The sequence below is a fragment of the Physcomitrium patens genome, chromosome 3, assembly GCF_059467195.1.
Source record: "Physcomitrium patens ecotype Gransden chromosome 3, ASM5946719v1, whole genome shotgun sequence".
NCBI lineage: Eukaryota > Viridiplantae > Streptophyta > Bryopsida > Funariales > Funariaceae > Physcomitrium > Physcomitrium patens.
Window position 1 is genome coordinate 16872117 of NC_143412.1, and position 22376 is coordinate 16894492.

The window sequence follows — 22376 nt, forward strand, 5'->3', positions numbered from 1 at the left end:
CCAAAGATAAGGAGAAGAGGCAAAAGCCTACCAATACTAGGACCAATGTATGGTGCAGTAATTGTAAGGGCCACGGTCATTCTGTAACAAAATGTCCCTCACCCTCATAAATAATGGGCCATATCATGTGATTGAAGGATTTTCTAATGGGTCTGTTCAATTGGACGATTTCATGGATCATCGATTTAGTACCCGCATTAATGGAAACTGATTATGATTATATCATATATAAAACTCAGAACGGATTTTCAATTTTTAGAAGAGGTCACGTCGAATGTAGTTAGGATAGAACTAATTGAGTGCGTTAGGGTGTAGAGGTGGCTGAAAGGATAGTTAGTAATTACTAATGTGTCAGATGGGACGGAGGTGAGAAACGGACAGTAGGGATAACATATCGTTGTTATCACCACTAGGTAAAAGAATAGGAGTAGGGCACCTATTTACGATCATTCTCAGGTGTCGTATTCTATTTTTGTTTCTTTTTGGTGTTAAAATTTTGGATGATATTGGAACAGACCCAAAGAATTGAAGAGCAAGAGCAGATCATCCAGACGAATGCGAAATCCAAGCTGCTATTGGAGCAAAAAATTGGGTAACAACATGAATCTTGGGACAAAGAAAGAGAACGCATGGTGGAAACCCACAGGTAAGAACTATTCCGAGCTCATAATTATTCAATTTTGGAACTAAAAAAAGCGAAGAATCAGTTGGTAATAGAACGAGAAAAGACCGAGTTATTGGGGCAAGAAAAATTGGTATTGAGTGACCAATATAGATGTAAAACGGAGCGGTTAAGGGCTGAAATTGAGGCCTTGAACGCCAAGGTGACAAGATTGAAAGAGAATTTAGTCAATATTGGTCAAGCACAAGTATCGACATTGCCAGTTCTCAAAGTTCCAGAAGAGAGGAGTCACTTTCAGCGCTAGTTGGAATTGAGAGATGCCCAGATCCTGAAATTGGAAGCTCAAGTCTCTGAACTGGGCAAGTATAATGAAGACCTTTTAGCTCAGTTGAGGCAAGAGCCGATGGAAGGATTGGACGAGGATGAAGATTTGTAGTTGGAACCGGAATCAGTGGAACCAATAACAGATAGTGCGATAATTGATAAATTAGATAAGCCAGAGGGATCACAATTTTTGTAGAGTTTTGTTAGATAATTTTTAGATAGGTATCAATTGAGTGTTTGTGAGGACACTGCTTAAATAGAAGTGGGGCTATGTAGAATAGATATTAATTCATTTTTGAAAGATATTGATAAAATATATTAATAGTCTATATAATAAGAAATTCAGGAAGACGAATGAGTGATTTAGTTCTTAAAAGCAGTTAATTACAGAATTATGGTTAGAATCTAGAAAATTAGGGGAAAGTATATAAGAGTTATAGAAGTTAATTAAGGTACCATTGTTGTAATAATTGTGAGCCGGGGTAAGCTTAGTGCTATCTCTTTTCTTTTATTTGTTATTTTCTTTGAATAAGAGGATTGAGAGTTTCTGAATATTGTGAAGTGAATTATGAAATGGAAATGTGATTGGTATTATTTGAGAAGAAGAAAGATTGAAAGCTGAAATCTGATTGTAGTTCACTAGAGAGAATGAGTCTGTGTTTGTGTGAAACACCATAATGTGAATGGCAGTTCTGTGTGAAGAATTCCAGTGATTGAAATGAGCACAATTGTGTGTTGAAAGTTGTGAGGGCACAGTATTACAGTTGGAGATTATGAGGGTGAATATATTGGTGGAAATAACAGTTATTGGTATGACTGAATTGCTGTAAGGAAGAGACCGATAAGGTGAAGGAGGAGATTATAGTTACTTTGTGTGTTCAGATATTGAAAATAGAGACAATACATTCACGAGGTAATTGATTGTGTGACCCTAACATGAACGCTTAAGCAACTAGTTATTTTCCATGTTCGAATCCCTCTATACGGATTTATTTCCATTAGATTAATTTGGAATAAGTAAAATGAGCAATCATAGTCGTGATACCAAACGCGTTGTATCAAGCCATCTATTTGAGTAAAAACATGTTATTCTTAAGGATCTTCATCTTGATTGCGTCATCTTGAAAGTTGTAACAATTGTAATGTTTTGTCCAGCAAGTCAGCAAACAAAGGCTCTTTAGTTGTATCCACTAGTTATTGATTCTTCATCTCCTTAGCATCACAACTATAAAGAAGTTACAAACAAGGATTGAAAGTAGAATGTTATCTTGCATAGATCTTGTTTCTTTTATAAGGAAGGTTTTCATCTTGATTTTGATGGATGTCGTCGATGAAAAGTCTCCACTACCTTTGCTGCATTTACAAGATTCTTAATTAACTCCCATATATGTTCACTAATATCATATCCGTGGCTATGGACAAGATATTCCAAATTATTTTGGCACCGCCTTGAATCTAGAACTTCTTCCACATCGAACTCTTCATTATTGTCTACTGCTATAAGAGGAGGTGGAACTTTTCTTCTTCTTGGTATGTCCACTGTCTTGTATAGTTCAAGAAGAGACACAAAGAATACTAGATGGATTTTCATTGACTTTAATAGCTATGAACGATATGCAACTGGATTGATTTGTGTAGAAATAGGAAATGGTTCAAGTCTACGATGGTTCAATTTGTCATAAGTGTAATTGATCTTGATATTGCGATGAAGTAACTATACCTTATCATCCATGTAGAATAGTAGTTGTTCCTTTCGATAAACATCTGCATCGATCTTTTCTTGTTCTTGAACTTCTTTTAGTTGTACCTTCATTGTTGCATGTAGCTTTGATATATGATTTACCAAATCTTTTGCCATAGGATTATTAGCTTTTGAAAAGTCAAAAGTATCAAATCGTAGATGATAATCATAATTGATAAAAAAAGGTGTTTATTTTATAAAAGAATGTATCATATTATTATAAGCAAATTTTGCTAATGGCAAAAGAATTGTCCAATCATCTTGTTCATAGTTGATGGTATATCTTAAATACTGCTACAAAACTTCATTAAGACGCTCTCTTTATCCATCAATTTGAGGATAGAATGTCAAAGATAGTTTTATATCTATTTTTAGAATCTTAAAAAGATTCTACTAAAATCTTGATACAAACTGAGTTCTCCTATCCAATATAATATCTTTGGATAATCCATGATAGCGATAGATATTGTCAAGAAAGAGCTTAGTTGTTTCTTCACATGTGATAAACTTTGTATATGGTACAAAATATGCCATCTTGGTAAAATAATCTACTATCACGAATATAGAGTGATAAGAACCTGAGTTTGGAAGATCCGTGATGAAATCCATAGAAACAGAAGACCATAGTTATTCTAGAATAGGTAATGGTTGAAACAGTTGATAAGATCGATGATGAGGAATTTATGATCTTGAACAAATGTTGCATGACAAAAAAAATTCTTTCACATCCTTCCACATTTGTTGCCACCAAAAATCTCTAGATATAAGCTCCTAAGTCTTATTGTATCCAAAATGTCCTACTGCTGAAAAGTCGTGATGTCCTTGAAGAACATGTAATCATACTTCTCTTTTTAGAATATATAATTGACCTTCAAAATAGAGTAGGTTGTTTTTAAATTCAAACTTAGAAGTATCTTTGGACTTAGAAGAAGGATTCTTGATATTATAAATAAGAAGATCAAAAGACATATTTGATTAAATTTATTTCATAAAGATCAAATCAATAGTCAATATTGATTTCATTACTCGAAGATGAAAATGCTCTAGCTCCAAGAGAATTATTCTTTGCTAATGAAAAGATACATCTCCTTCTTTTGATATAAGATAAGAATGTCCAGAAAGGGTGTCTAACAAACCTTATTATTTTTTGAATCAATATGTGATCTTGAAATCAAATCTTAATAAAGACATACTCCAATGGGCTTGGCGATGATTTAAAATATGTGTTGACATGAAGTACTTAAGATTCTTATGATCCGTATATACAATGACTAGTTTAGAAGTGCCTTCTAGATGATGATGCCATTCTTGAAATGAATCCATGATTGTAAGAAGCTCTTTGTCATGGATTTCATAGTTGATCTAAACTACTGAAATTTTTTTGGAATGAAAAGCTACTAGATGAAGTATATCATGTGCTCCCATTTGTGATAATATAGCATCCAAAGCAAAATCCGATGCATCTCTTTCTATAAAAAATACCTTGAAAAAGTTGATATGATACAAGATTGGTACAAAAATAAAAGTTGACTTCAAAGTTTCAAAAGATGCTTCAGCTTCTTTACTCCACTCAAGTTTGTCTTTGTAAGTCAAATGTGTAAGTTGAGCTGCAACTCGAGAGAAGTCTTTGATGAAGATTTGATAATAGTTGGCAAAGCCCAAAGAGCATCAAACATCTCTTATCATTTTTGCAACCTTCCAATCCATAATTTTTTGAACTTTCTTAGGATCCATCATAAGTGCATCATTTGAAATGATGTATCCTAAGAAGTCGACTTGAGTAGTGTGGAATATATACTTTTCTATCTTAGCATAAAGTCCCGCATCTCTTAATTTTTGTAACACACGACAAACATGAAGTTCATATTCATCTATGTTCTTAGAATAGATCAAGATGTCGTCTAGATAACAAACAACAAAATCATCCAAAAACTCTCAAAAAATATCATTCATTAGATATTAAAAAGTTGTCGATGCATTTGTAAGTCCAAAAGGCATGACATTGTATTCAAAATGCCCATACTTAGTTTGAAACGTAATCTTCCATTCATCTCTCACTTTAATATGTACTAGATTGTATGCTCTCTATAGATCTATTTTTGTATAGATCTTAGCTTGATTCAGTTGATCGAGAAGTCCAGATATCAAAGGTAGAGGGTATCTATTCTTGATGGTAATCTTGTTAAGTCCTCGATAATCAATACACATCCACAATGATCCATCTTTCTTCTTTATAAATAAGATTGGAGTTCTTGGTGGTGATTTGGAATGGCATATGAAATTTTTGGCCAAATTTTCTTCAGTATATTTCTTGAGTTCATTCAATTCATTTTATGATAAACTATAGATTGGTCCAAATAGCGGTTGTACTCTTTCTTGAAGGTGAATTGAGCAGTCATAGGAACGATGTTCTAAAAGAGTATCCACATTCTTCTTTTCAAATACATCTTGAAATTCTTGATATTGGCTAGAAATACTACTTGAAGTCTTGGCATCATTAGAAAAACAGGTATGGTATAAATTACACAAGGTGATCCTTCTTTTATAGCAAGCAAGAAAGCTCTTGCACTATATATATATATATATATATATATATATATATATTAATTTCACTCTTAATTATGCTTTTAGAGAGGTCAAGTATACAAGAAATCCAATCTATGCAAGGATTATATTTTTCTAACTATGATAAATCTAAAATAATTAGATTAGAGGGAGATCTAATTATATTAAAGATTACACAATTACTATGACCATTTATTACTACATCTATAGGAAGTGTTTCATGAGTAACATTTCTAAAAGACAACGGATGATCATCTATGACTTCTACATGAACAAGTTTGATTTTTTATACTAACAATATTCTATGACTTTTAACAAATTCTACGTCTAAAAAATAAGTTGAGGCTCATAAATCTATCAAAGTGCAGGCTTTATAATTATTAGGTCCTAAATATACATCTATTATAAAACAAAGAAAGGATTCTGAGGAGAGGATATGACCTTCATTAGAAATTATATAAGATTCTAGTTGCACAATCCCTATTGTAGCTGGACATATTCATTTTCCAACACATTGTCTTCTTTAATAGATGTGCTCCTCATTTTGTGATTTTATTGCTTCTTTGAACAATATTGAGCAGTGAGTTTAGGTTCTCCATAATATAAGCACAATTCTTCTTGACGACAATGAGTCTTTTCTTGCTTGGTAAGAGGTTTAAAATGTACCACATCAATTTGTATATCTTCTACTTTTGAATGTATGTATAAAGGAGATGTTGGTATTTCCATCAAATTGTAGTAATTTTGAGGCCTATTTATACAACTCTTAGATCAAAATTCAAAAAGTTGATTATCATATTTTACAACAAAGTCAACTGCTTGATTCAATGTTTGACGATTAGGTAAGTTGAGCATCAATTTCTTTACTTTATATTGTAATCTATAGAGAAATTGGCTGATAAGTGTAGCATCATCCACTTGATATCAATTATAAGTTGTCAAAATTTTGAAGCATATAACATTATAGATCGATTGTCTTATCACAAAATACTAATCTTATTGGTTGCAATACGAGTTACATTATGTTTTCCATACATGGATCAAAATTTTTCCAAAAATACCTCTAGATTATCTAATATTGGATCTCATCGTTCAAAAAAAGATGAAAATTATAATAGTGTTGAACCTAAAAGAAGTATACCAATGAATCTAACTTGTGATCCTCGAATTGGATAGCTTTGACATTGAAGTTGAATCACAAGTTGTATTTGATTGATAAATCCTTCAAATTTGGGTCTCGTACCATCAAACTTTTTGGGCATAATAACTCTTGGTTCTCCAACACTTAAAAAATGTACTACTATAGGTGAAGGAATATGATTTGGTGTAGATGTTGAAGTAGCTCTAATCATCTCTATATCCTCATTTCTTGCCATTCTTGTTGGTCCTTGTAATGGTAAGCTAAGTTGATGCATCACAAGAATCAACTCCCTCAATTGCTCTTACATTTGTGCCATTCCATTCTTTATTTCAATAAGTTTTGCCATAATAACCCTCAAAAAAATATCTAATATCACACAAGATAAGTAGAAGAAAGGACTTGATGACAAAAAAAATATTAAGAACAATATTAGTTTAAAAGAGGGTAATCCGCAGCTTCTAATATGCTTATGTCTTATCATGAAAAAAGGGTAATCTACTCTTAATGAAGATAAGATAAAACTTTGATATTGTAAGTATACTCTTGTCAATCTGTCAAAGACATGAACTAAAAGATGATGCATAAATCAATGAAATCCATGTTAAAGAAAGAGTAACAAAATGAAAATAAGCAAGTATATATATTAAAAAGAAATTAGAATGGCTTATTGCCAAAAGACATGAAAACTTAAGAATCTTGAAACTAGACTAGAAGCAAGAAAGGAGTTGACAAGAGTGAAGAGGGCTTCACTCTTATCTCTATATATACTATCTAACAAGGGACTATGTGGCGATGTTCTATAGGACCTCCAATATGTGTTGACTTTGTAGGATACATGCGTTGAGTTACAAGGTAAGTTTTTCTACGTGTAGGCCACATAGTTAGCTTGGTCTTCAAGCTAACAACATGTGTGGTACATGGCCAACTTGTTGACCACGTTTCTAACTTAAAAAGTCAATTAAAGACACCTATAAAGTCAAAGTAGTGTCTATAAAGCTTCTAAGAAGCTTTTATAGAAGATATTATAAAATTAATTTGCTTTTACTTGCTTCTATTTACTTCTACCTATTTATATAGGTAATTACTTGCATATACGTGTATGTCCATGACAATTACCTATTCAAATAATAGCAAAGCAATAATTAAAAAGAAGCTTTGGTAACCAAAGCATTACAAGCAGTATATAACAAAGTTAATCAATTTGATAGAAGAGACATTTTAAAGTATCTAAGATGTTATGTATAAGAAATGGAATTAAATTGGATTTTGAAAAAGAAGATGATTGAACTATTTGGACTTATCATATTGTTGTAATGTAATATGACTTATAAGTAAAAAGGATGAAGAAATTATTTTATTATTGAAGGTCTTACTTCAAATATTTTAGAAAATTATCTTAGAAAATAAATAATAGCCTAAAGAAAGTAAAACTAAATATGTAAATGCTATCTTTTTACAAAATATGGTTCTACTTATTTTATAAGGCCATAAATAAGGCAAAAAAAGATAGATTAGAAAAATAAGAAATATGAATATATGTAAGAAGAAGTTAGAAGTTGATTTTAGCAAAAATTAAATCAAAAGAATAAAATTTGGTACCCAAAGAGGATGAATTATCAACCTAGGTCAAAATCAGACCTTAAGGCACAAAACTAAGCAATTACAGCAATTCCAAGATTTTTCTATAGATCAAAGAGTAAAGTTTGGGAGCAAACTTAATAAGATTTTTTTAAGAAATTCTTTTGAGTAATTTGAGTGATTTGAGTATGTGATGATATTATAAGTGTTTTGCAAAGTCATGGTTGTTTTAGGTGATTTTGAAGTTTGTGAAATAAAAAAGAATATTTTGTTTTGGATAATTATAAGTTTGGTAGTAAATCTACAGTTTAAATTTTGAAGACTTACAAAAATAAGTGTCTGAAATGTATGCTGTAAGTTTGAGCTTGATCAAATAGTTGAATTGAAGGTTATTGAATTTCAAGTAGGTTGAGGTCTCGAAAATTGGACTATGAGGGGCAATTAGGATTTCTAAGATCTTTAGCAATCTACTGATTAAATTAGAGTGAAATTTATGTGTAAAAGCAATAGATTTTATTTTAAATATATATATATATATATATATATATAATTTAAAAATAATTAAATAATTTAAAAAAGAGATATTGACATTGAAAGTTCAATATCCAGATTGGAGTAAGAGATTGGCCAATATTCAAGCAAGTTATATGATTTTTCTTCTATTTGGTAAATGCAATTATCTTCAAATTTTTTGTACTATTTTTTTACTAAGAAGTTAAAAGGTGTATAAATTTTCAAGCAAGATTAACAATTTAATCAATAGATATAAGATATCTAATGTGACTTAGGATTTGGTTTAAGATTTAGGATTTGTTTAGGATTTGATTTAGAATTTAGGGTTTGTTTAGAATTTGGTTTAAGATTTAGAATTTGTTTAAGATTTGGTTTAGGATTTAGTGTTTGTCTAAGATTTGGTTTAGGATTTAAGATTTGTCTAGGATTTTATTTACAATTTAATATTTACGTAGGATTTGGTTTAAGGTTTAGAGTTTGTCTAGGATTTGATTTAGGATTTAGAATTTATTTAGGGTTTGATTTAGGATTTAGGATTTGATTTAGGATTTAGTATTTATCTAAGACTTGGTTTAGGATTTAGGATTTAGAATTTAAGATTTATCTAGGGTTTGATTTTTAATTTAGGATTTATTCAAGATTTGATTTAAGATTTAAGATTTAAGATTTGTCCTAGGATTTGATTGAAGTCCATTAGAGTTTTAATTAGGGTTAAATTAGAACTTGATTGGGATTTATTTAAGATATATTTTTGATTATTCTAATATTTCTTTTGGATTTCTTAAGGATTTTTTTAAGATTTATTGTGAATTTCTTTTGAACTCCTTTAAGATTTTTTATTGTTTCTTTTGTAATTTCTTTAAGGTTTCTTTTGAATTTAAGGTAAGTATGTATAGTTGAGACATAATTTTCAAATCATATTATATATAAAGTGGTTGAAGCTTATTTTTACAATCCATATACATATGATGGCAATAAGACAATTACCACAACTTACTTAATATAGAATATAGATATGTCCATTGTTAGTTATTGTCAACCATGCAAATAGTAGGATGATGGATATAGTACATATTAAATATTTTCTTTGATTAGTCTCCAAATTATCAATTCTCATATAATTACATAATGTAGTATTTGCACATAGTATTTTTGCATAACAATATTTTCTTCTATCATATCTTAATAACATTCTACTTATAAAAACTTATAAATGTCTAAGTAGCATCTAACAACATCCAACAAGTGTAGTCTTTATAAAAAGAAAAAAAAAAAAGAAAAAAAAAAAAAATCAATTGATTTACTATTAATAACTAAATAAATCTCTTACTTTTAAGGTTGTCAAATATATTTCTTTGCTCCAATTTGTCAAACTAAAGATTGCAACAATACAAATTGCTAAAATTGTAAAAATTGCTGCAACAAAGATACCAATAGAAAATGGACACTAGCCACGCTCTGGAAAGTGCGATCACTTGGTCCCCACATTCATGGGAGTGCTGAGGTGGCCACCAACCTTCTGCAGCAAAATCTCCGCCACTGAAATCAAAGGATGTCGATGCCCCTCCTAGTAATGACAATAGGGCATTACGTCACATGGGAGTCAATGCCGAGTCTGCATTGATCCTAGGCAACCGAAACTCTCTCTGCAAGCGACAACAAATCCACACGACTGTTCAAGCAACATGCTGAGTCGCCTGTTCCAGTTTGCACAGTTGCGATCTGCAACGCAAGGTCGATCCACCGAGCCCAAGTCAAAGCCGCATTTTGTGATGCGTAACGATTGCGGTGGGTGAAGTGTAGCCAGTTGACTTGGTCATACACGTCAGATTCACCCACACTTCGAATTGGTGGTCGCTTAGTCCGTCGTCCCCTCCGTATTATAACTGTTGGGCCCCTGCTGCAAGTCTCTTACCGGCCAGCCTGACACCATTGCAAGTGTCATGGAGTCGTGAAACTAGCCAAAGAGAAAATGAAAGCCTACCATTTCTTCAGTGCCCTGAGCACCATTATGAACAAACCTGGCAATCGACCCTTCCGGATGATTAACATCTTGACCTGGTTTGAGCGGTACCTCTTACAGAGGCTGCCAGTGGCAGTGATGTGGGTTGAGTGGACGCTCTTCACAACCTCGACAGAGTCCAAAAGGCTACGGTTATAGTGAAGCAGTCCACTCCCAATTGTAGTGTATGCTCACCCAAGCCTATGCTCCGCACTGTTTGCAGTATAGTATGTTGCAGGAGTTGACTCCATGAGCTGGGGATTTTGCAAAATCTCCCTAGCGCCATGAAATACCTCCACGTGCCGATGATACTTCACAGTATGCCACGACTCCAAGTGTTCATGGGCCGACATAATGACCGTTTACAACTGTGGAAGTAGTGATGAGATCCACAAGTGGGTGGCAGCTTAAATACCATTCGAAGAGCGCTCAACACAATGGCATGAGCATGGAACTAATCAGAAATCGCCTGGCTGCTTGCATCTAACCCAAGAGCTTCTGTTCGATGATTACCATAGACTTTTGTATCTTAATCACAACCGAAGATGTGCATCGATCAGGTGAAGGTCGTGGGTATTGTCAAATTACCTCACTCACTTTTCAGATGACATGTATCTGCGCCAGAAACGGACGTAATAATTTTGGGTCAAATCCTGTACAGACAATTCTCTGCCCAGTTTTATAATGTTTCTCGATGTGCAAGGTGACAACTTGATTTAGTTTGACCTGATTCATGGAAGTACAAAGGCACTCATTTCCTGCCGTATACTGGAGAGTACATTCATTGTGGCTGGTGCACAGTGGATTGTTGAAATGTCTCACAGTGAAGGAGTTAACAAGGGTCTAATTGTTTGTGTAAAGTTCCGCTCCACGGTCGACTACGACTTCTCACTTGAGTTGCAGAGTGGGCGGTCAGACCCTAAAAGCGACCAAGTCAATTGGTCGACTGTATGTTCCTGCACCAAGAGTCAGGACAGAGCCACACAGCGACACAGCTCTCTTTAAGAGAGTTCAGACCTAAAAGCCTCTCTGAATGGCCTTGCACATCAAGATGACATGCAGTACTTTATCTGACAGACGTTGAAAACCTCGCATGCAGTTCTAAAGTTTGCGTCCATGCCTTCCTGGTTGATGAGTCAAAAATTGCTCCACAATTGATTAGATCACATGCTTGTGCATTCAACGAGGACTCGAAGCAACTGTTACAGGCTCACGTGAGGGTCCCAGTTCTCAAACTGGCTTCAAAATTTATTAGTAAGCGTGTCAAGGGAGGTGAGTGTAATGGCGGCTAAAATCGAGCAATCAATCAGCCCAAGTTATTGAAGTTTAATTCTTCGGAGCAATTCAAGTCTGCACAAGCAGCTTGAGATGTTACCACCGCTTGCGTGACGGACGCCGCCGGAGGTGATTTAGCTCGGAACGTTACGTTACCTGATGAATATTGCAGAGCCATTCTTGATAAGAGCAATTGAAAGTTTTGAGTAGTCTCACGGGAGAATCGCGGCCGCTTTTCTGGAAGAGTGTGGCTGGAGTGGATGTTAGGATGCAGCTGTCAGAGTATTGTAGCTGAGGGAGGAAGGGGGAAGGAATATCAGGTAAGCGACGCGGAAAATTGGTCAAAGCGGGAAAAAGGTTAACAGGGAAGGACGCAGATGTGGATTTCGCAAAGCTCTTTTCTTTTTATTTTCAGTCAAAGCTTGAAAATTGTATGATTGAAGTAATGGCGACTTGTTTCGGCCAGATGTAACCTTGTGTTACATTCCAAGCAGCGGTGTTCTCGACCAGCAGCGTGCTCCTAATTGAGGCGCGGCTACATTTCGTCTCATTAACGTAAACCCCAACACCAATCCTACCGATTGATGGAAAAAAAAAAAAAAAAAAAAAAAGTAAACAAAACGTAATAGGAAGCCAATTCTACAAGTCGGGGGCAAGGCCGTTTTTAATCTGATGTACTAGTGCTATTCAATGTGACCAAGGGCGCGGTAATCATGGCGCCCGAAAAGAATGAAGAGTAATGTGACGCTCCAAGATGATCAATGACTTGGTCTTCGAACAAATGAACTGGAGCGGGCGTCGACTCTTAGAACTAGAAAAAGAACTATCTTAAAAAATTACACTAACTCGGTGCTAAATCGCAGCTGCCTCATATCTCGCTTGTTGACGATGCGAGATTCGTCAGCGGGTCTGCAAGTGTAGCTGCCCCAGACCTCGTTGAGGAGCTTCAAGCTGTCGCGGGCTTTTTGCTTTGTGCGTTGGCTGCACTCACTGGGTAGTAACACGAGCAGGTTGGTAAAAGCGCCTGCCTGCAGCGCCGTGTTGATAACATTTCGGTTGGAGGCATAAGAGAGAACCACCCACAGGGTAGACACAGCGCACTCCGTCACGCGTTGAGAGACGCCCAGCATTGATTTGACGATCATAGGGATGGCCGTGGCATGGTTGGATATTGCTTCCCGACCTTCAGCGCAGTTGGCCATAATCTCCAGAACTTCAAATGCCAAATCCTTATTTCGTTTCTCAGTGTTTGGAAGAAGCTCCACCAGAACGCTTAATGCTCGGCACTCAATAGCTATGACGCGGTTCCTCCGAGGAAGGCAGACGGATAACAAGCACCGCAAACCTGCTTGAACTACCCTCGGATACAAATTCTCCTTGAGGAGATCTACGAATGCTTCGATAGCTCCAGGAAGATCACCCACCGCGATTTTCAAATGAGGATCCTCTTCACAAAGGGTATGAATAACGTCGGCAGCGTTAGCCTTGGCTTCGAGGCTTCCAGAAGCGAGGACAAATGCCAAACACGCCAATGACTTCGGGGCAGCTAGCGCCTTCTTGTCGCCATCGCCGACCCGCATTAGCGCAATTATGGCCAACACATCTTCGCAAGCCTCTTCCCGGTCCCTGTTGCAACGCGAAGAGTAGCACATATCCACCCCAAGTTGAGCCAAAGCTTCAGCAAGGATGGGAACCGCCCCAATTTCCTCGATACATTTTCTGTTCCGCTCACTCTCTTTAGCTAAGCTCCACAGCTTCTTCAAGGAATTGTATCCCGCCGTTTCACATTGACCGATATCGGCTAGCAACTGCTTCACCTTCTCGGTCTGCAGAGGCGCCTTCGGCGTGGGGATTCGCTCCACGCCGTATGCTTTATTCGCGACACACCAATTCTGAATGAGACGTCGGAGAGTGTGATTCGGAATGAGCTCCTGGTTCTCGAGCACCTGATTAGTCCCAGGGCAGGTGTTATTCCCGAATTCAAGCCACCTCTCGATACTTGACCGGTCGAACGTCATTCCTGTGCTCAGCGTCACGGGATCCCGCATCAGCTCTAGCGAAATCGGACACAGAAAAAACGCCGGGACGACCACTTGCTGCGGCACTTGAAGCGTCAAGAGCGCCCTCTCCGGCGCATGCAGGCCGGAGCCCAGCGCCATGTCAAACCCCATGCACTAACAATCCCCACACCACTCTTCAAAACATCCACACATCCAAAAACCCAGTCTCCCTCCTTCACGAACACACTTCCGCTCGCTCGTCCCTCTTGCAACCCCCACCTTCAACTACACGTTCGGCAATCAATCACACCACGCAGTCAACCAACCAACCAACCAACCAACCAACCCACCATGGTCTCCACAGCCTAAACCCATATCTCACTCTCGTCCAACATCTCCACCTGCGAGGCTCACCCACTTCAATTCCCAGGTCTCAACACCCCCTTGTGAACGCCATCCATCTCCTCAGCACCGCACTACCCACAAAACTGGCAACACAACTAGATTCCCTGCGTCTTCAGAGATCTATCATGCCCTTAACGTTGAATGGCTGTTAAGGACGGGATAAAAGGAGTTGTTATAATTCTGGTGAGGACGGAAACAAGGAGGAAGAGGAGGAGCAGGTGGAGGAGTTCCAGTGATGAAGTAAGTAAGTAAGTAAGTAAATAAGTAAGCAAGCAAGTAGATGAGTCCAGCAACTGGCAGAAAAAACACTGCTGTGATATCATATACTCCCTTCTCTTCCCTTCCCTCTCTCTCTCTCCCTGTTAGCGACCAGGGCTCCCCACCAAGTCAACCCCTACTACTATTACTACTTCTACTCTCCTCCTCCTTACCCACATAATCCACTACTTTCTGCGGTGACCGGACCTTCTATGCCTATTACCGCCCCCCCCCCCCTCCCCTTCTGGCTTTGGCACAGGGTGTCTATCACATCGGGAGGGGGGGGACTTGCCTTGGGTGTGGGTTTTGTTTCGTTGTACGTTGTTGTATAATAATGGTCGTGATATTCATACTAATAATAATAATAATAATAGTTAGTAGTAGTGACGCTTATGAAGTCTGTATCCTTCGGAGCTTGGCATGTCTGTATGCTTATAAAGAGAATGAAGGCCAGGGAAGATTGAGTTGTGTTTGAAAGATTTTGTAGTTCTCTACTGGAAAATAATCTTTTGGGTAATGATGTTTTTTTCTTACATGTTTATGCATTTGGTCTTCATTAGATTAATCATATAATATTGCATGTAAATTTTGTACATTAGATTTAATAATAATATGCATGTTGCATGTGTAATTAATATCTTGAATTTCATAAAAAAAATTAGTTACTTCTCCTTTAGAAATGTTAGTGTCTTTACGGTATTACATTTTTATTCTTTTCATAGAGTTTTCTAAGAGTTTCATGGTCATTTACAAAATCATAATCTATATTCTCTTATGAACTAACCAAAAGATAAAATAAAATGAAATAAACATATAAAAAAGAGGGGGGGGGATGAAACAAAAAGAGACCATCTTCTTAAATACTTTACAATATCGGTTTTCTAATTATACCATCTAATATGAAAATTAAGACTCATTAGCTAACCAAATTTGTATATTTGTTTTTAAAATTTTATAACCACAAACTATATAAAAATGTGGATTTTTAAATTTTTTAGTGTTTACATAATATATTCATTTAAAGTTAACTGCATTTATTAATTACTCACTTGTATGTAAAAATTTAATTAAAAAAATGGATACGTAAAGTTTCAAAATAAATGAATTGTACAATAAAAGATGATTTTGTTAACTTGAAATATTACTATTATTCTAAGATGGATTGATAGTATTTTTAACACACCTTACATTCAAAAAAACATTGAACAAAAGTATTGTGCTTGATATTATTAATGCAATTATTACTAAAATTCCAAATAACTGAATAATGTATTTACAACATCAAGAAGCAACCCAGGCAATAAGAAAATGATGTGAATCAAATATGTATTCAAATAAGAGATATTTTTTAAAAAAATTACCAAGGGTATGTTGCTGAACCATTTATTTAAATTTTTTGAGACGGATTATGAAGCTTGCATCCAAAAATTAATAAAGTAAAATCATACAAACTCAAAACTGTTTTCACATTTCACTTCAAAATAATTAAATAAAAACATCAATAATAGAAACACCAAAATTTATAGTAATAAATCAAAATAATAAGAATATTTTCGGTTATTTATTTATTTATTTATTTATTTATTTGTAATTTTTGATAATCTAAAAATAAAAAATTTAAGAAACATACACATGTGTTAACAATAATACCAATAACAAATTACAAGAATAACAAGGTGAAGGAATTTCATGCCTTTCGCATGAAGAGCGCTGAAAGTCCGAAGAAAGAAAAAGAAAAGAAGAAAAAGAAACTAAGAAAAAGCATAACTCGATAAAGACAATGTAATATGATTACACAATTGGAAGGAAAGAAAAAGAAGGAAGAAAAAAGAAGGAAGGGAGGAAGGAAGGTTCAGTTGACTTCCTCTTAATTCTAATACACTCTGCTGCAACTCCACTGCGACTAATATTCTTCCCTTTCGTCCCCCATCACAATAGCCAATCATCCGCACTAGGTACCTACCTATCTACCTACCTACCAAGTGCAGCCGGTAGGGTTGAAGTGGCACCTGAAGACACAACGGGCAGTGCAGGCTGACTTGGATGACTGGGCGGTGACAGGGGGCGATGACTTTTTGCCATAAGAGAAGGAAGGCGCGAGGAAGGTGCGGGCCACTGTCAAGTCAACCTGGTGTTGAGTTGCTTGCAGACGAAAGCAGAATGGAATTAAACTCGAGCCGCTTCTTCTTCTTCTGCTGTTTCTAATTTTTCTATTTCTTTTTTTCCTTGAGAGTTTCTCTCTCCTTTACTCTGATTCTAGCTTTCTTTTTGCATTTGCAACTAGCTTCTGCATGTGTGGCTCGGAGTTCCCACAGTGGCTTTCTTTAGATCAGTGTCTATTGCACACTAATTCAAAATCAGAAAAGAGATGCTGAACCTGCGGACCCACAGGAGAATCTGTAGCAGACTCCCCCCCCCCCCTCTCTCACTTTCAAGCTCTATTTTACCTCCCCTCCCCGTTTTATTTTTTTAAAATTGAAATGTATTATAATTAATCTTTTGACTTATTAACAGTAAAAATAAAGAAACCTGTAACGTGGTGATTCATGGAAGAATGATTGAGAGAGTGAGAGAGATGGATGGATGATTCCTAAGCAGTGAAGGAGTTACTTGTTTCTTTAACACCCTGGGCTGTGCATATAGATTCATGTAAAAACTATACATATATATATATATATATATATATATGTAGTATTTTGAGGATACAATGGTGTGTGTGTGTGTGTGTGTGTGTGTTTTTCTTTTCTTTTTCTTTTCTTCCTTCTTTCCTTCCCCAGCAAGCATACACAAGATTTTAATTTCCAATATAATTGTTTTGCAGGTTTGAGTATTGATTGGTGAAAAATTAGCTAAAAGTGTGATAGTCGTTTGTTTAATTTGAATTTGATTTGATTTGATTTGATTTTTTTTTTTTTTTTTAATTTTTTTATCAAGGACTTCCAATTTTGATCGTCACTATTTTTTAAGAAATTTGAATCAACTTACAATTTAAAAGAATATATAAAAATAAATTCATAATGTATAAAAACATAGTTTCTGCACATGTGCAGCACTAGAGACAATACTTATGCTCTCTCTTTTTATTTATTTGATTCTTGCTTGTCAAGTTGCATGCATTGTCAACTAATTCATCTTTTCTCCTAAGGTTCCTTTATTCTTCTTGCTATGATTGCACTCTTTCAACTTGTACAATTCACATACATCTTCTTCCACTTGCCCTTTTTAAAAAGGATCTCATCTTAGTTAATTTTTATCACAGTCACTTTCTCCATCCACCATGCAAGGAAAGAATGTAATCTGGACTGAAAGCTTCAGATACATGTAAAGAGCAGGCAAGTCTTGTCCACAGCTATACTTGCTGAAGAAGTATGTATCATGTTACTTGAGTAAAGGAAGGAAAGAAATGAAACACACACCCTTCTAACTATCTGACATGCACTGAATTTCTGATTTTTGTTACTTTTATAGAGTTTTTGTCCATTCAAAATTAGTGATTGAGTGTTTCTGTGCAACAAAAACAAGGCAATTGATTCCAGATTATTATGAGTTCTAATTTGGACAGAGTACATTAATAATAAATAAAGGAGACCACTGAAAAAGAAGGAAGGAAAAAACATTCTAGAGGTGAATGTGATGCGTTGATGCATATGTCAGCTCTTTTTGTCTGAAGCCAGCTTCAACTTCCTCTTTATGAATGAGTGGGAAGTCTGGATTTTATGCATCATTGTTACTATTATTATCAAAGTGGCCATGACTCCTCTTGAGTAGAGGCCCAAATGAATGTTTTATTTACAGATAGATAAATAGAGAGAAAACATAAGGAAGGGCAAAGTGTTTTCAAGTATCTCAGCCCTGATTGAAGGGGCCTGCCTCACCAGGCTGCCAGGGGCCCCACTCTTTGCAGGAGGTAGGGAGTAGTTGATCACACTGCAGCTTGGACATAGGAATAGCAGCCAAAATAAGCCAAGTGAAGCCAATCTCCTTTGTCAGATTGGATCACACATTCAAGTCCACAACAATCAGAATATTACTAGGTCAGCATGCCCCCATCCCCCAACTTCAGGTTCTCCTGTTCCTTCATTTGGAGGTCTGGAACTCTTGTGGCTAATGTGCCATGATCTTGTCTTTTTGAATTCTAAAACGGTGACATTAATATTTTAGTCTAAATAAACAAATACATTTATTTTCAAACACATACACATGTGAATGCTTTTGTTTTCTATTTTTCAATCTATTGGTATTGATCACCCTGGTACTAGTGATGGAGTTCTCATTTTGTAATTCTTCAATGAAATGGGTCCAATTATGATTTCAACCACTTCCAGGACTACTACTACTACTACTACTAATATTTTTAATTATAATAAACAATACAAATGGACAGTTACAAGTGCACTTAGAACAGAAAGCCCTGATCAAACATCTTTTATTTTTATTTTTCATAATGGGTGGGGGCACCATTGTCATGACCCATGAGTATCTCTGAACATCCATACAAAGACTTCAAGCCTATTAGTTAAAAAGTAGAAGGCTAGAGTTTCAGAGGGTTCTCAATCTAAATGATGCACTGTGAGACTTGTATGACAGCTTGCAACTCTGTACTTTTGGAGAACCACAAAGCTGGACACTTCAACCATATGTCCTACACCCACACAAGCACAGCAGCAAGATGGGGAAGTCCTTACAAACATGCCCTTTGCAGAAGTTTAGGGTTAAAAGAAACCCTTATCAAACTTGGAAACTAGATTTAAATTAATAGGAGTGTACATCAGATGGGTGACAATCACAAAGCACTCACTAGCAGTTTCCCATTGATGTTGAGTAAAGCATGGTTTGTGATTGGAGCTGGGGTTTTGACTTAGTCAAGGGGGTATGAATCCCATGGGGGTGCCTCCTTTGGGGTACCAAAACTGTGACTCAAGAGGCATGTGAACCTTGGACACAAAATGAGGGATTTGTGCACCTAAATCTCATGGCCCATGGATCACAGTATGTAAGCCTAGCAGAGTGTGCAGCAGAGCCACTTCTCCAGATGTTGCTGTCCTTGTCAAGCTTATATCACTCCATTGGAGAAAGTCAATGAAGCAACCCCCTTCCAGTTCAAAACCATTTTCACATGGTCAGAGATGGTCAGGTCAGGGTACTACTTTGTTCCAGTTGATGTTGTTATTGTTTTGTTAAGTTTGTGTGAGCTTGTGGGTGTTAAGATTCTCATGCCTCTGTGGATGGTTTTCATTCTCCACATGCTGACCAAAGCTTTTTGTGTGTCTGTGAGTGAGTGTGTGTTTCCAGGATGGGGCACATTCTGTTCTTGTAAACATCAGTGACAACAAAGCCCTGGGTCAGAAGTGTGTCCTGTGCTTTTTCTTGAAGTCAAAGCTGCAGCTCCCATTGAATCTCGTTTGACGAGAAAAATACGAAAGTGTTCACATGTGAGGCTCATGGAGAGAGAGAGAGAGAGAGAGAGAGAGAGAGATTTATACAGTAAAAACCTGAGCAAGGTGGGAAAAGGACACCAAATAACAGTGGAATTTTATGAATATCAGTGCGCACTGACAGCCTTTGCCAGCAGCTTTATTCCCGAACATGCATCCAATAAGGCCTCACGTTTCGTTGACCGCCTGATGGTGAGCAATTCCAATGGCGCAACAGACGACCAGAGCAGTGTTGGGACCATTTATGGGGGTTTGATCCACCACTGGCACAGCTTTGCAGCAACCACGCGACGACAGATCCATGGAAGGTGACAAGTGCTAGTGCGGTCACCGGAGACATCGGGTTTAAGTTGAGGATAGCGTGCGCCACGTTGCCGACGAGCTCATGGTGGTCAACTTTAAAAACTGGATGGCTATTTGCAACTGAAGACCCACGAATTTGCCTGTACAAAGTGGATTCTTTAACGCACCAGTTGGTCTTCTTTCTCATAGTCTACTACACACAGCCTGGGCACGTTACTGGAACATCGTATTATTCTCCTCTTCCTCTCTACTATTCAGCGTGCAGGTAAGCAAGATTCTCAGAAAAAAGCACACAGGCCTTGAACATTAGAACTTAATCGCAGAGCCGAAACCCACCGCTGAATCCACAAAGCCAAACCGTTGGTCTGCTCATTTCCTTTCATGGATGGAGCAGTCAACCAAGTGATGTCACGATATTATGTGAAAGGTCCCGTGAGTAATAATTCGTCCATCTCTTCATGCTCGGCATTGGTCATTCTGATGCTTGTACTAGTGATCCAAAGAATTGATTGGCGCCTGTAAAGTTCATAACTAGAGACCACTGATGAATTTTCTTCATTGCCATGATGGTTTGTAGGATAATGGGCAAACCTACGACCTCCTATAAAGACATACCGGTTGGTGCAAGACTGTTCAGAGCTCTTGAATGCCTCAGGTGGCAACTTTCATAACGCATGTGATTCCCGATTGCACGAGGAATGTAAAGATTAAATTGTCGCAACATGCAGATCCCTCTGTCAAACTTGAGAGAAGTGTCACGAGTATTTCGACGATCGATGTGGGACATCATAGTGAGAATCGTTATCGTCGACCAGAATTATTTCTCCAATTCATTCATTCATTTCATTTTCTATGGTGACGATTTGCAGTGACCATCCAAGTGTGACAATGCCGATGCTCGAATCTTTCTTCAGAAGATAGAAAACACTCCGAGCCCTTGTCGTGTCGAAAACAACACACTGCCTATTTGAACTGCTTTAGCTCGAACTAAATTACTCACTATGTCAGATGGATTCATTCTAATACATCAATAGAGCTTGGTACTCAAACCAAAGGACGTCTTTTTGATAAGATATATTCATGATGTATGTTATGAAAGGTACAAGATTTGTATGTGTATGTGATGCTTGCACCCATCAATACCTTTAAGAGTAGCATCTCTTCATTACTCATCTAGATTACTAATTAGTGCCTCCCTTTAACCTCTATAGATTAAAAACTAAATTAATTTAATATTCATTTTATTTAAATACTAAAATGTCTGAACTTGCATAAAATCTTGATTAATACATTTATAACTATTTCTTTTGTTAGATAAAATAAAACATATAAATATCTCAAGGACATCAATTATAAATAATAAAAACTTCAATACACTCTTGTGTCTTTCAAAGAATAGATATGCACTCAAAAAAGTGGATATTCATTGAAAAGTAGTATAGTATTAAAAATTATAATGACTATTGTCAAAGACAAGAAGAGACTCTTGAAACAAAATTAAAAATAAGAAAGGTGTTGAAAAGAATAAAGAAGGCTTCACTCTTCTTTCTATATATACTATTTAATTAAGAGCTATATGACAATGTTTTATAGGACTTCTAATATGTATCCAACTTGTAAGACACATGTTTAACTTAGAAGACAAGCTTCCTATATATATGCCACATGGCCACCTTATACTAAAAATTACCAAGAAGTGCAATACATAACTAACTTATTAGTCAAGTTTTTGTCAAGGATATGAACTGAAAGAAGATGTATAAACCTAGGAAATTTGTGTCAAAAGAAAAGTGACAAAATAGAAATAAAGAAGAATGTATATTGAAAGGAAATTGAAATGGCTATTGCCAAAAGATAAAGAAACTAGAGATTCTTGAATCTATACTAGAAACAAGAAAGAAATTAACAAGAATAAAGAAGGCTTCACTCTTACCTATATATATACTATCTACATAGGATCTATGTGGTGACGTTCTATTGAACTTCCAAAAACATGTTGACTTTGCATGATAAGTATTTTGCCTTGTAAGATAAATTTCTTATATGGATGCCACATAGTTAGGTTATTCTGCAAGCTATTAATACATGTAGGACATGGATAGCTTGTTCTCAAGGACATGAACTAAAAGATAATGCATAAATCAATGAAATCTATATCAAAGAAAGAGTAATAATAATAATAATAATAAAATGTATATTAAAAAAAAACTGGAA

At 36.1% G+C, this 22376-nt stretch overlaps 1 protein-coding gene and 1 long non-coding RNA gene across 2 annotated transcripts; one reads left to right on the top strand and one right to left on the bottom strand.

Moving 5' to 3' along the window:
- Positions 1-12141: 12141 nt before the first annotated feature.
- Positions 12142-14541, bottom strand: LOC112279479 (E3 ubiquitin-protein ligase PUB23). Its single transcript, XM_024513955.3, has one exon. The coding sequence runs from the start codon at positions 13930-13932 to the stop codon at positions 12598-12600; it is 1335 nt and encodes a 444-aa protein (XP_024369723.1). The 5' UTR covers positions 13933-14541; the 3' UTR covers positions 12142-12597.
- Positions 14542-19309: 4768 nt separating this feature from the next.
- Positions 19310-22173, top strand: LOC149989535 (uncharacterized). Its single transcript, XR_016502194.1, has 3 exons — positions 19310-19558; positions 19717-20589; positions 20740-22173. It is a non-coding gene; the product is annotated as an uncharacterized LOC149989535 (long non-coding RNA).
- The last annotated feature ends 203 nt before the right edge of the window (positions 22174-22376 follow it).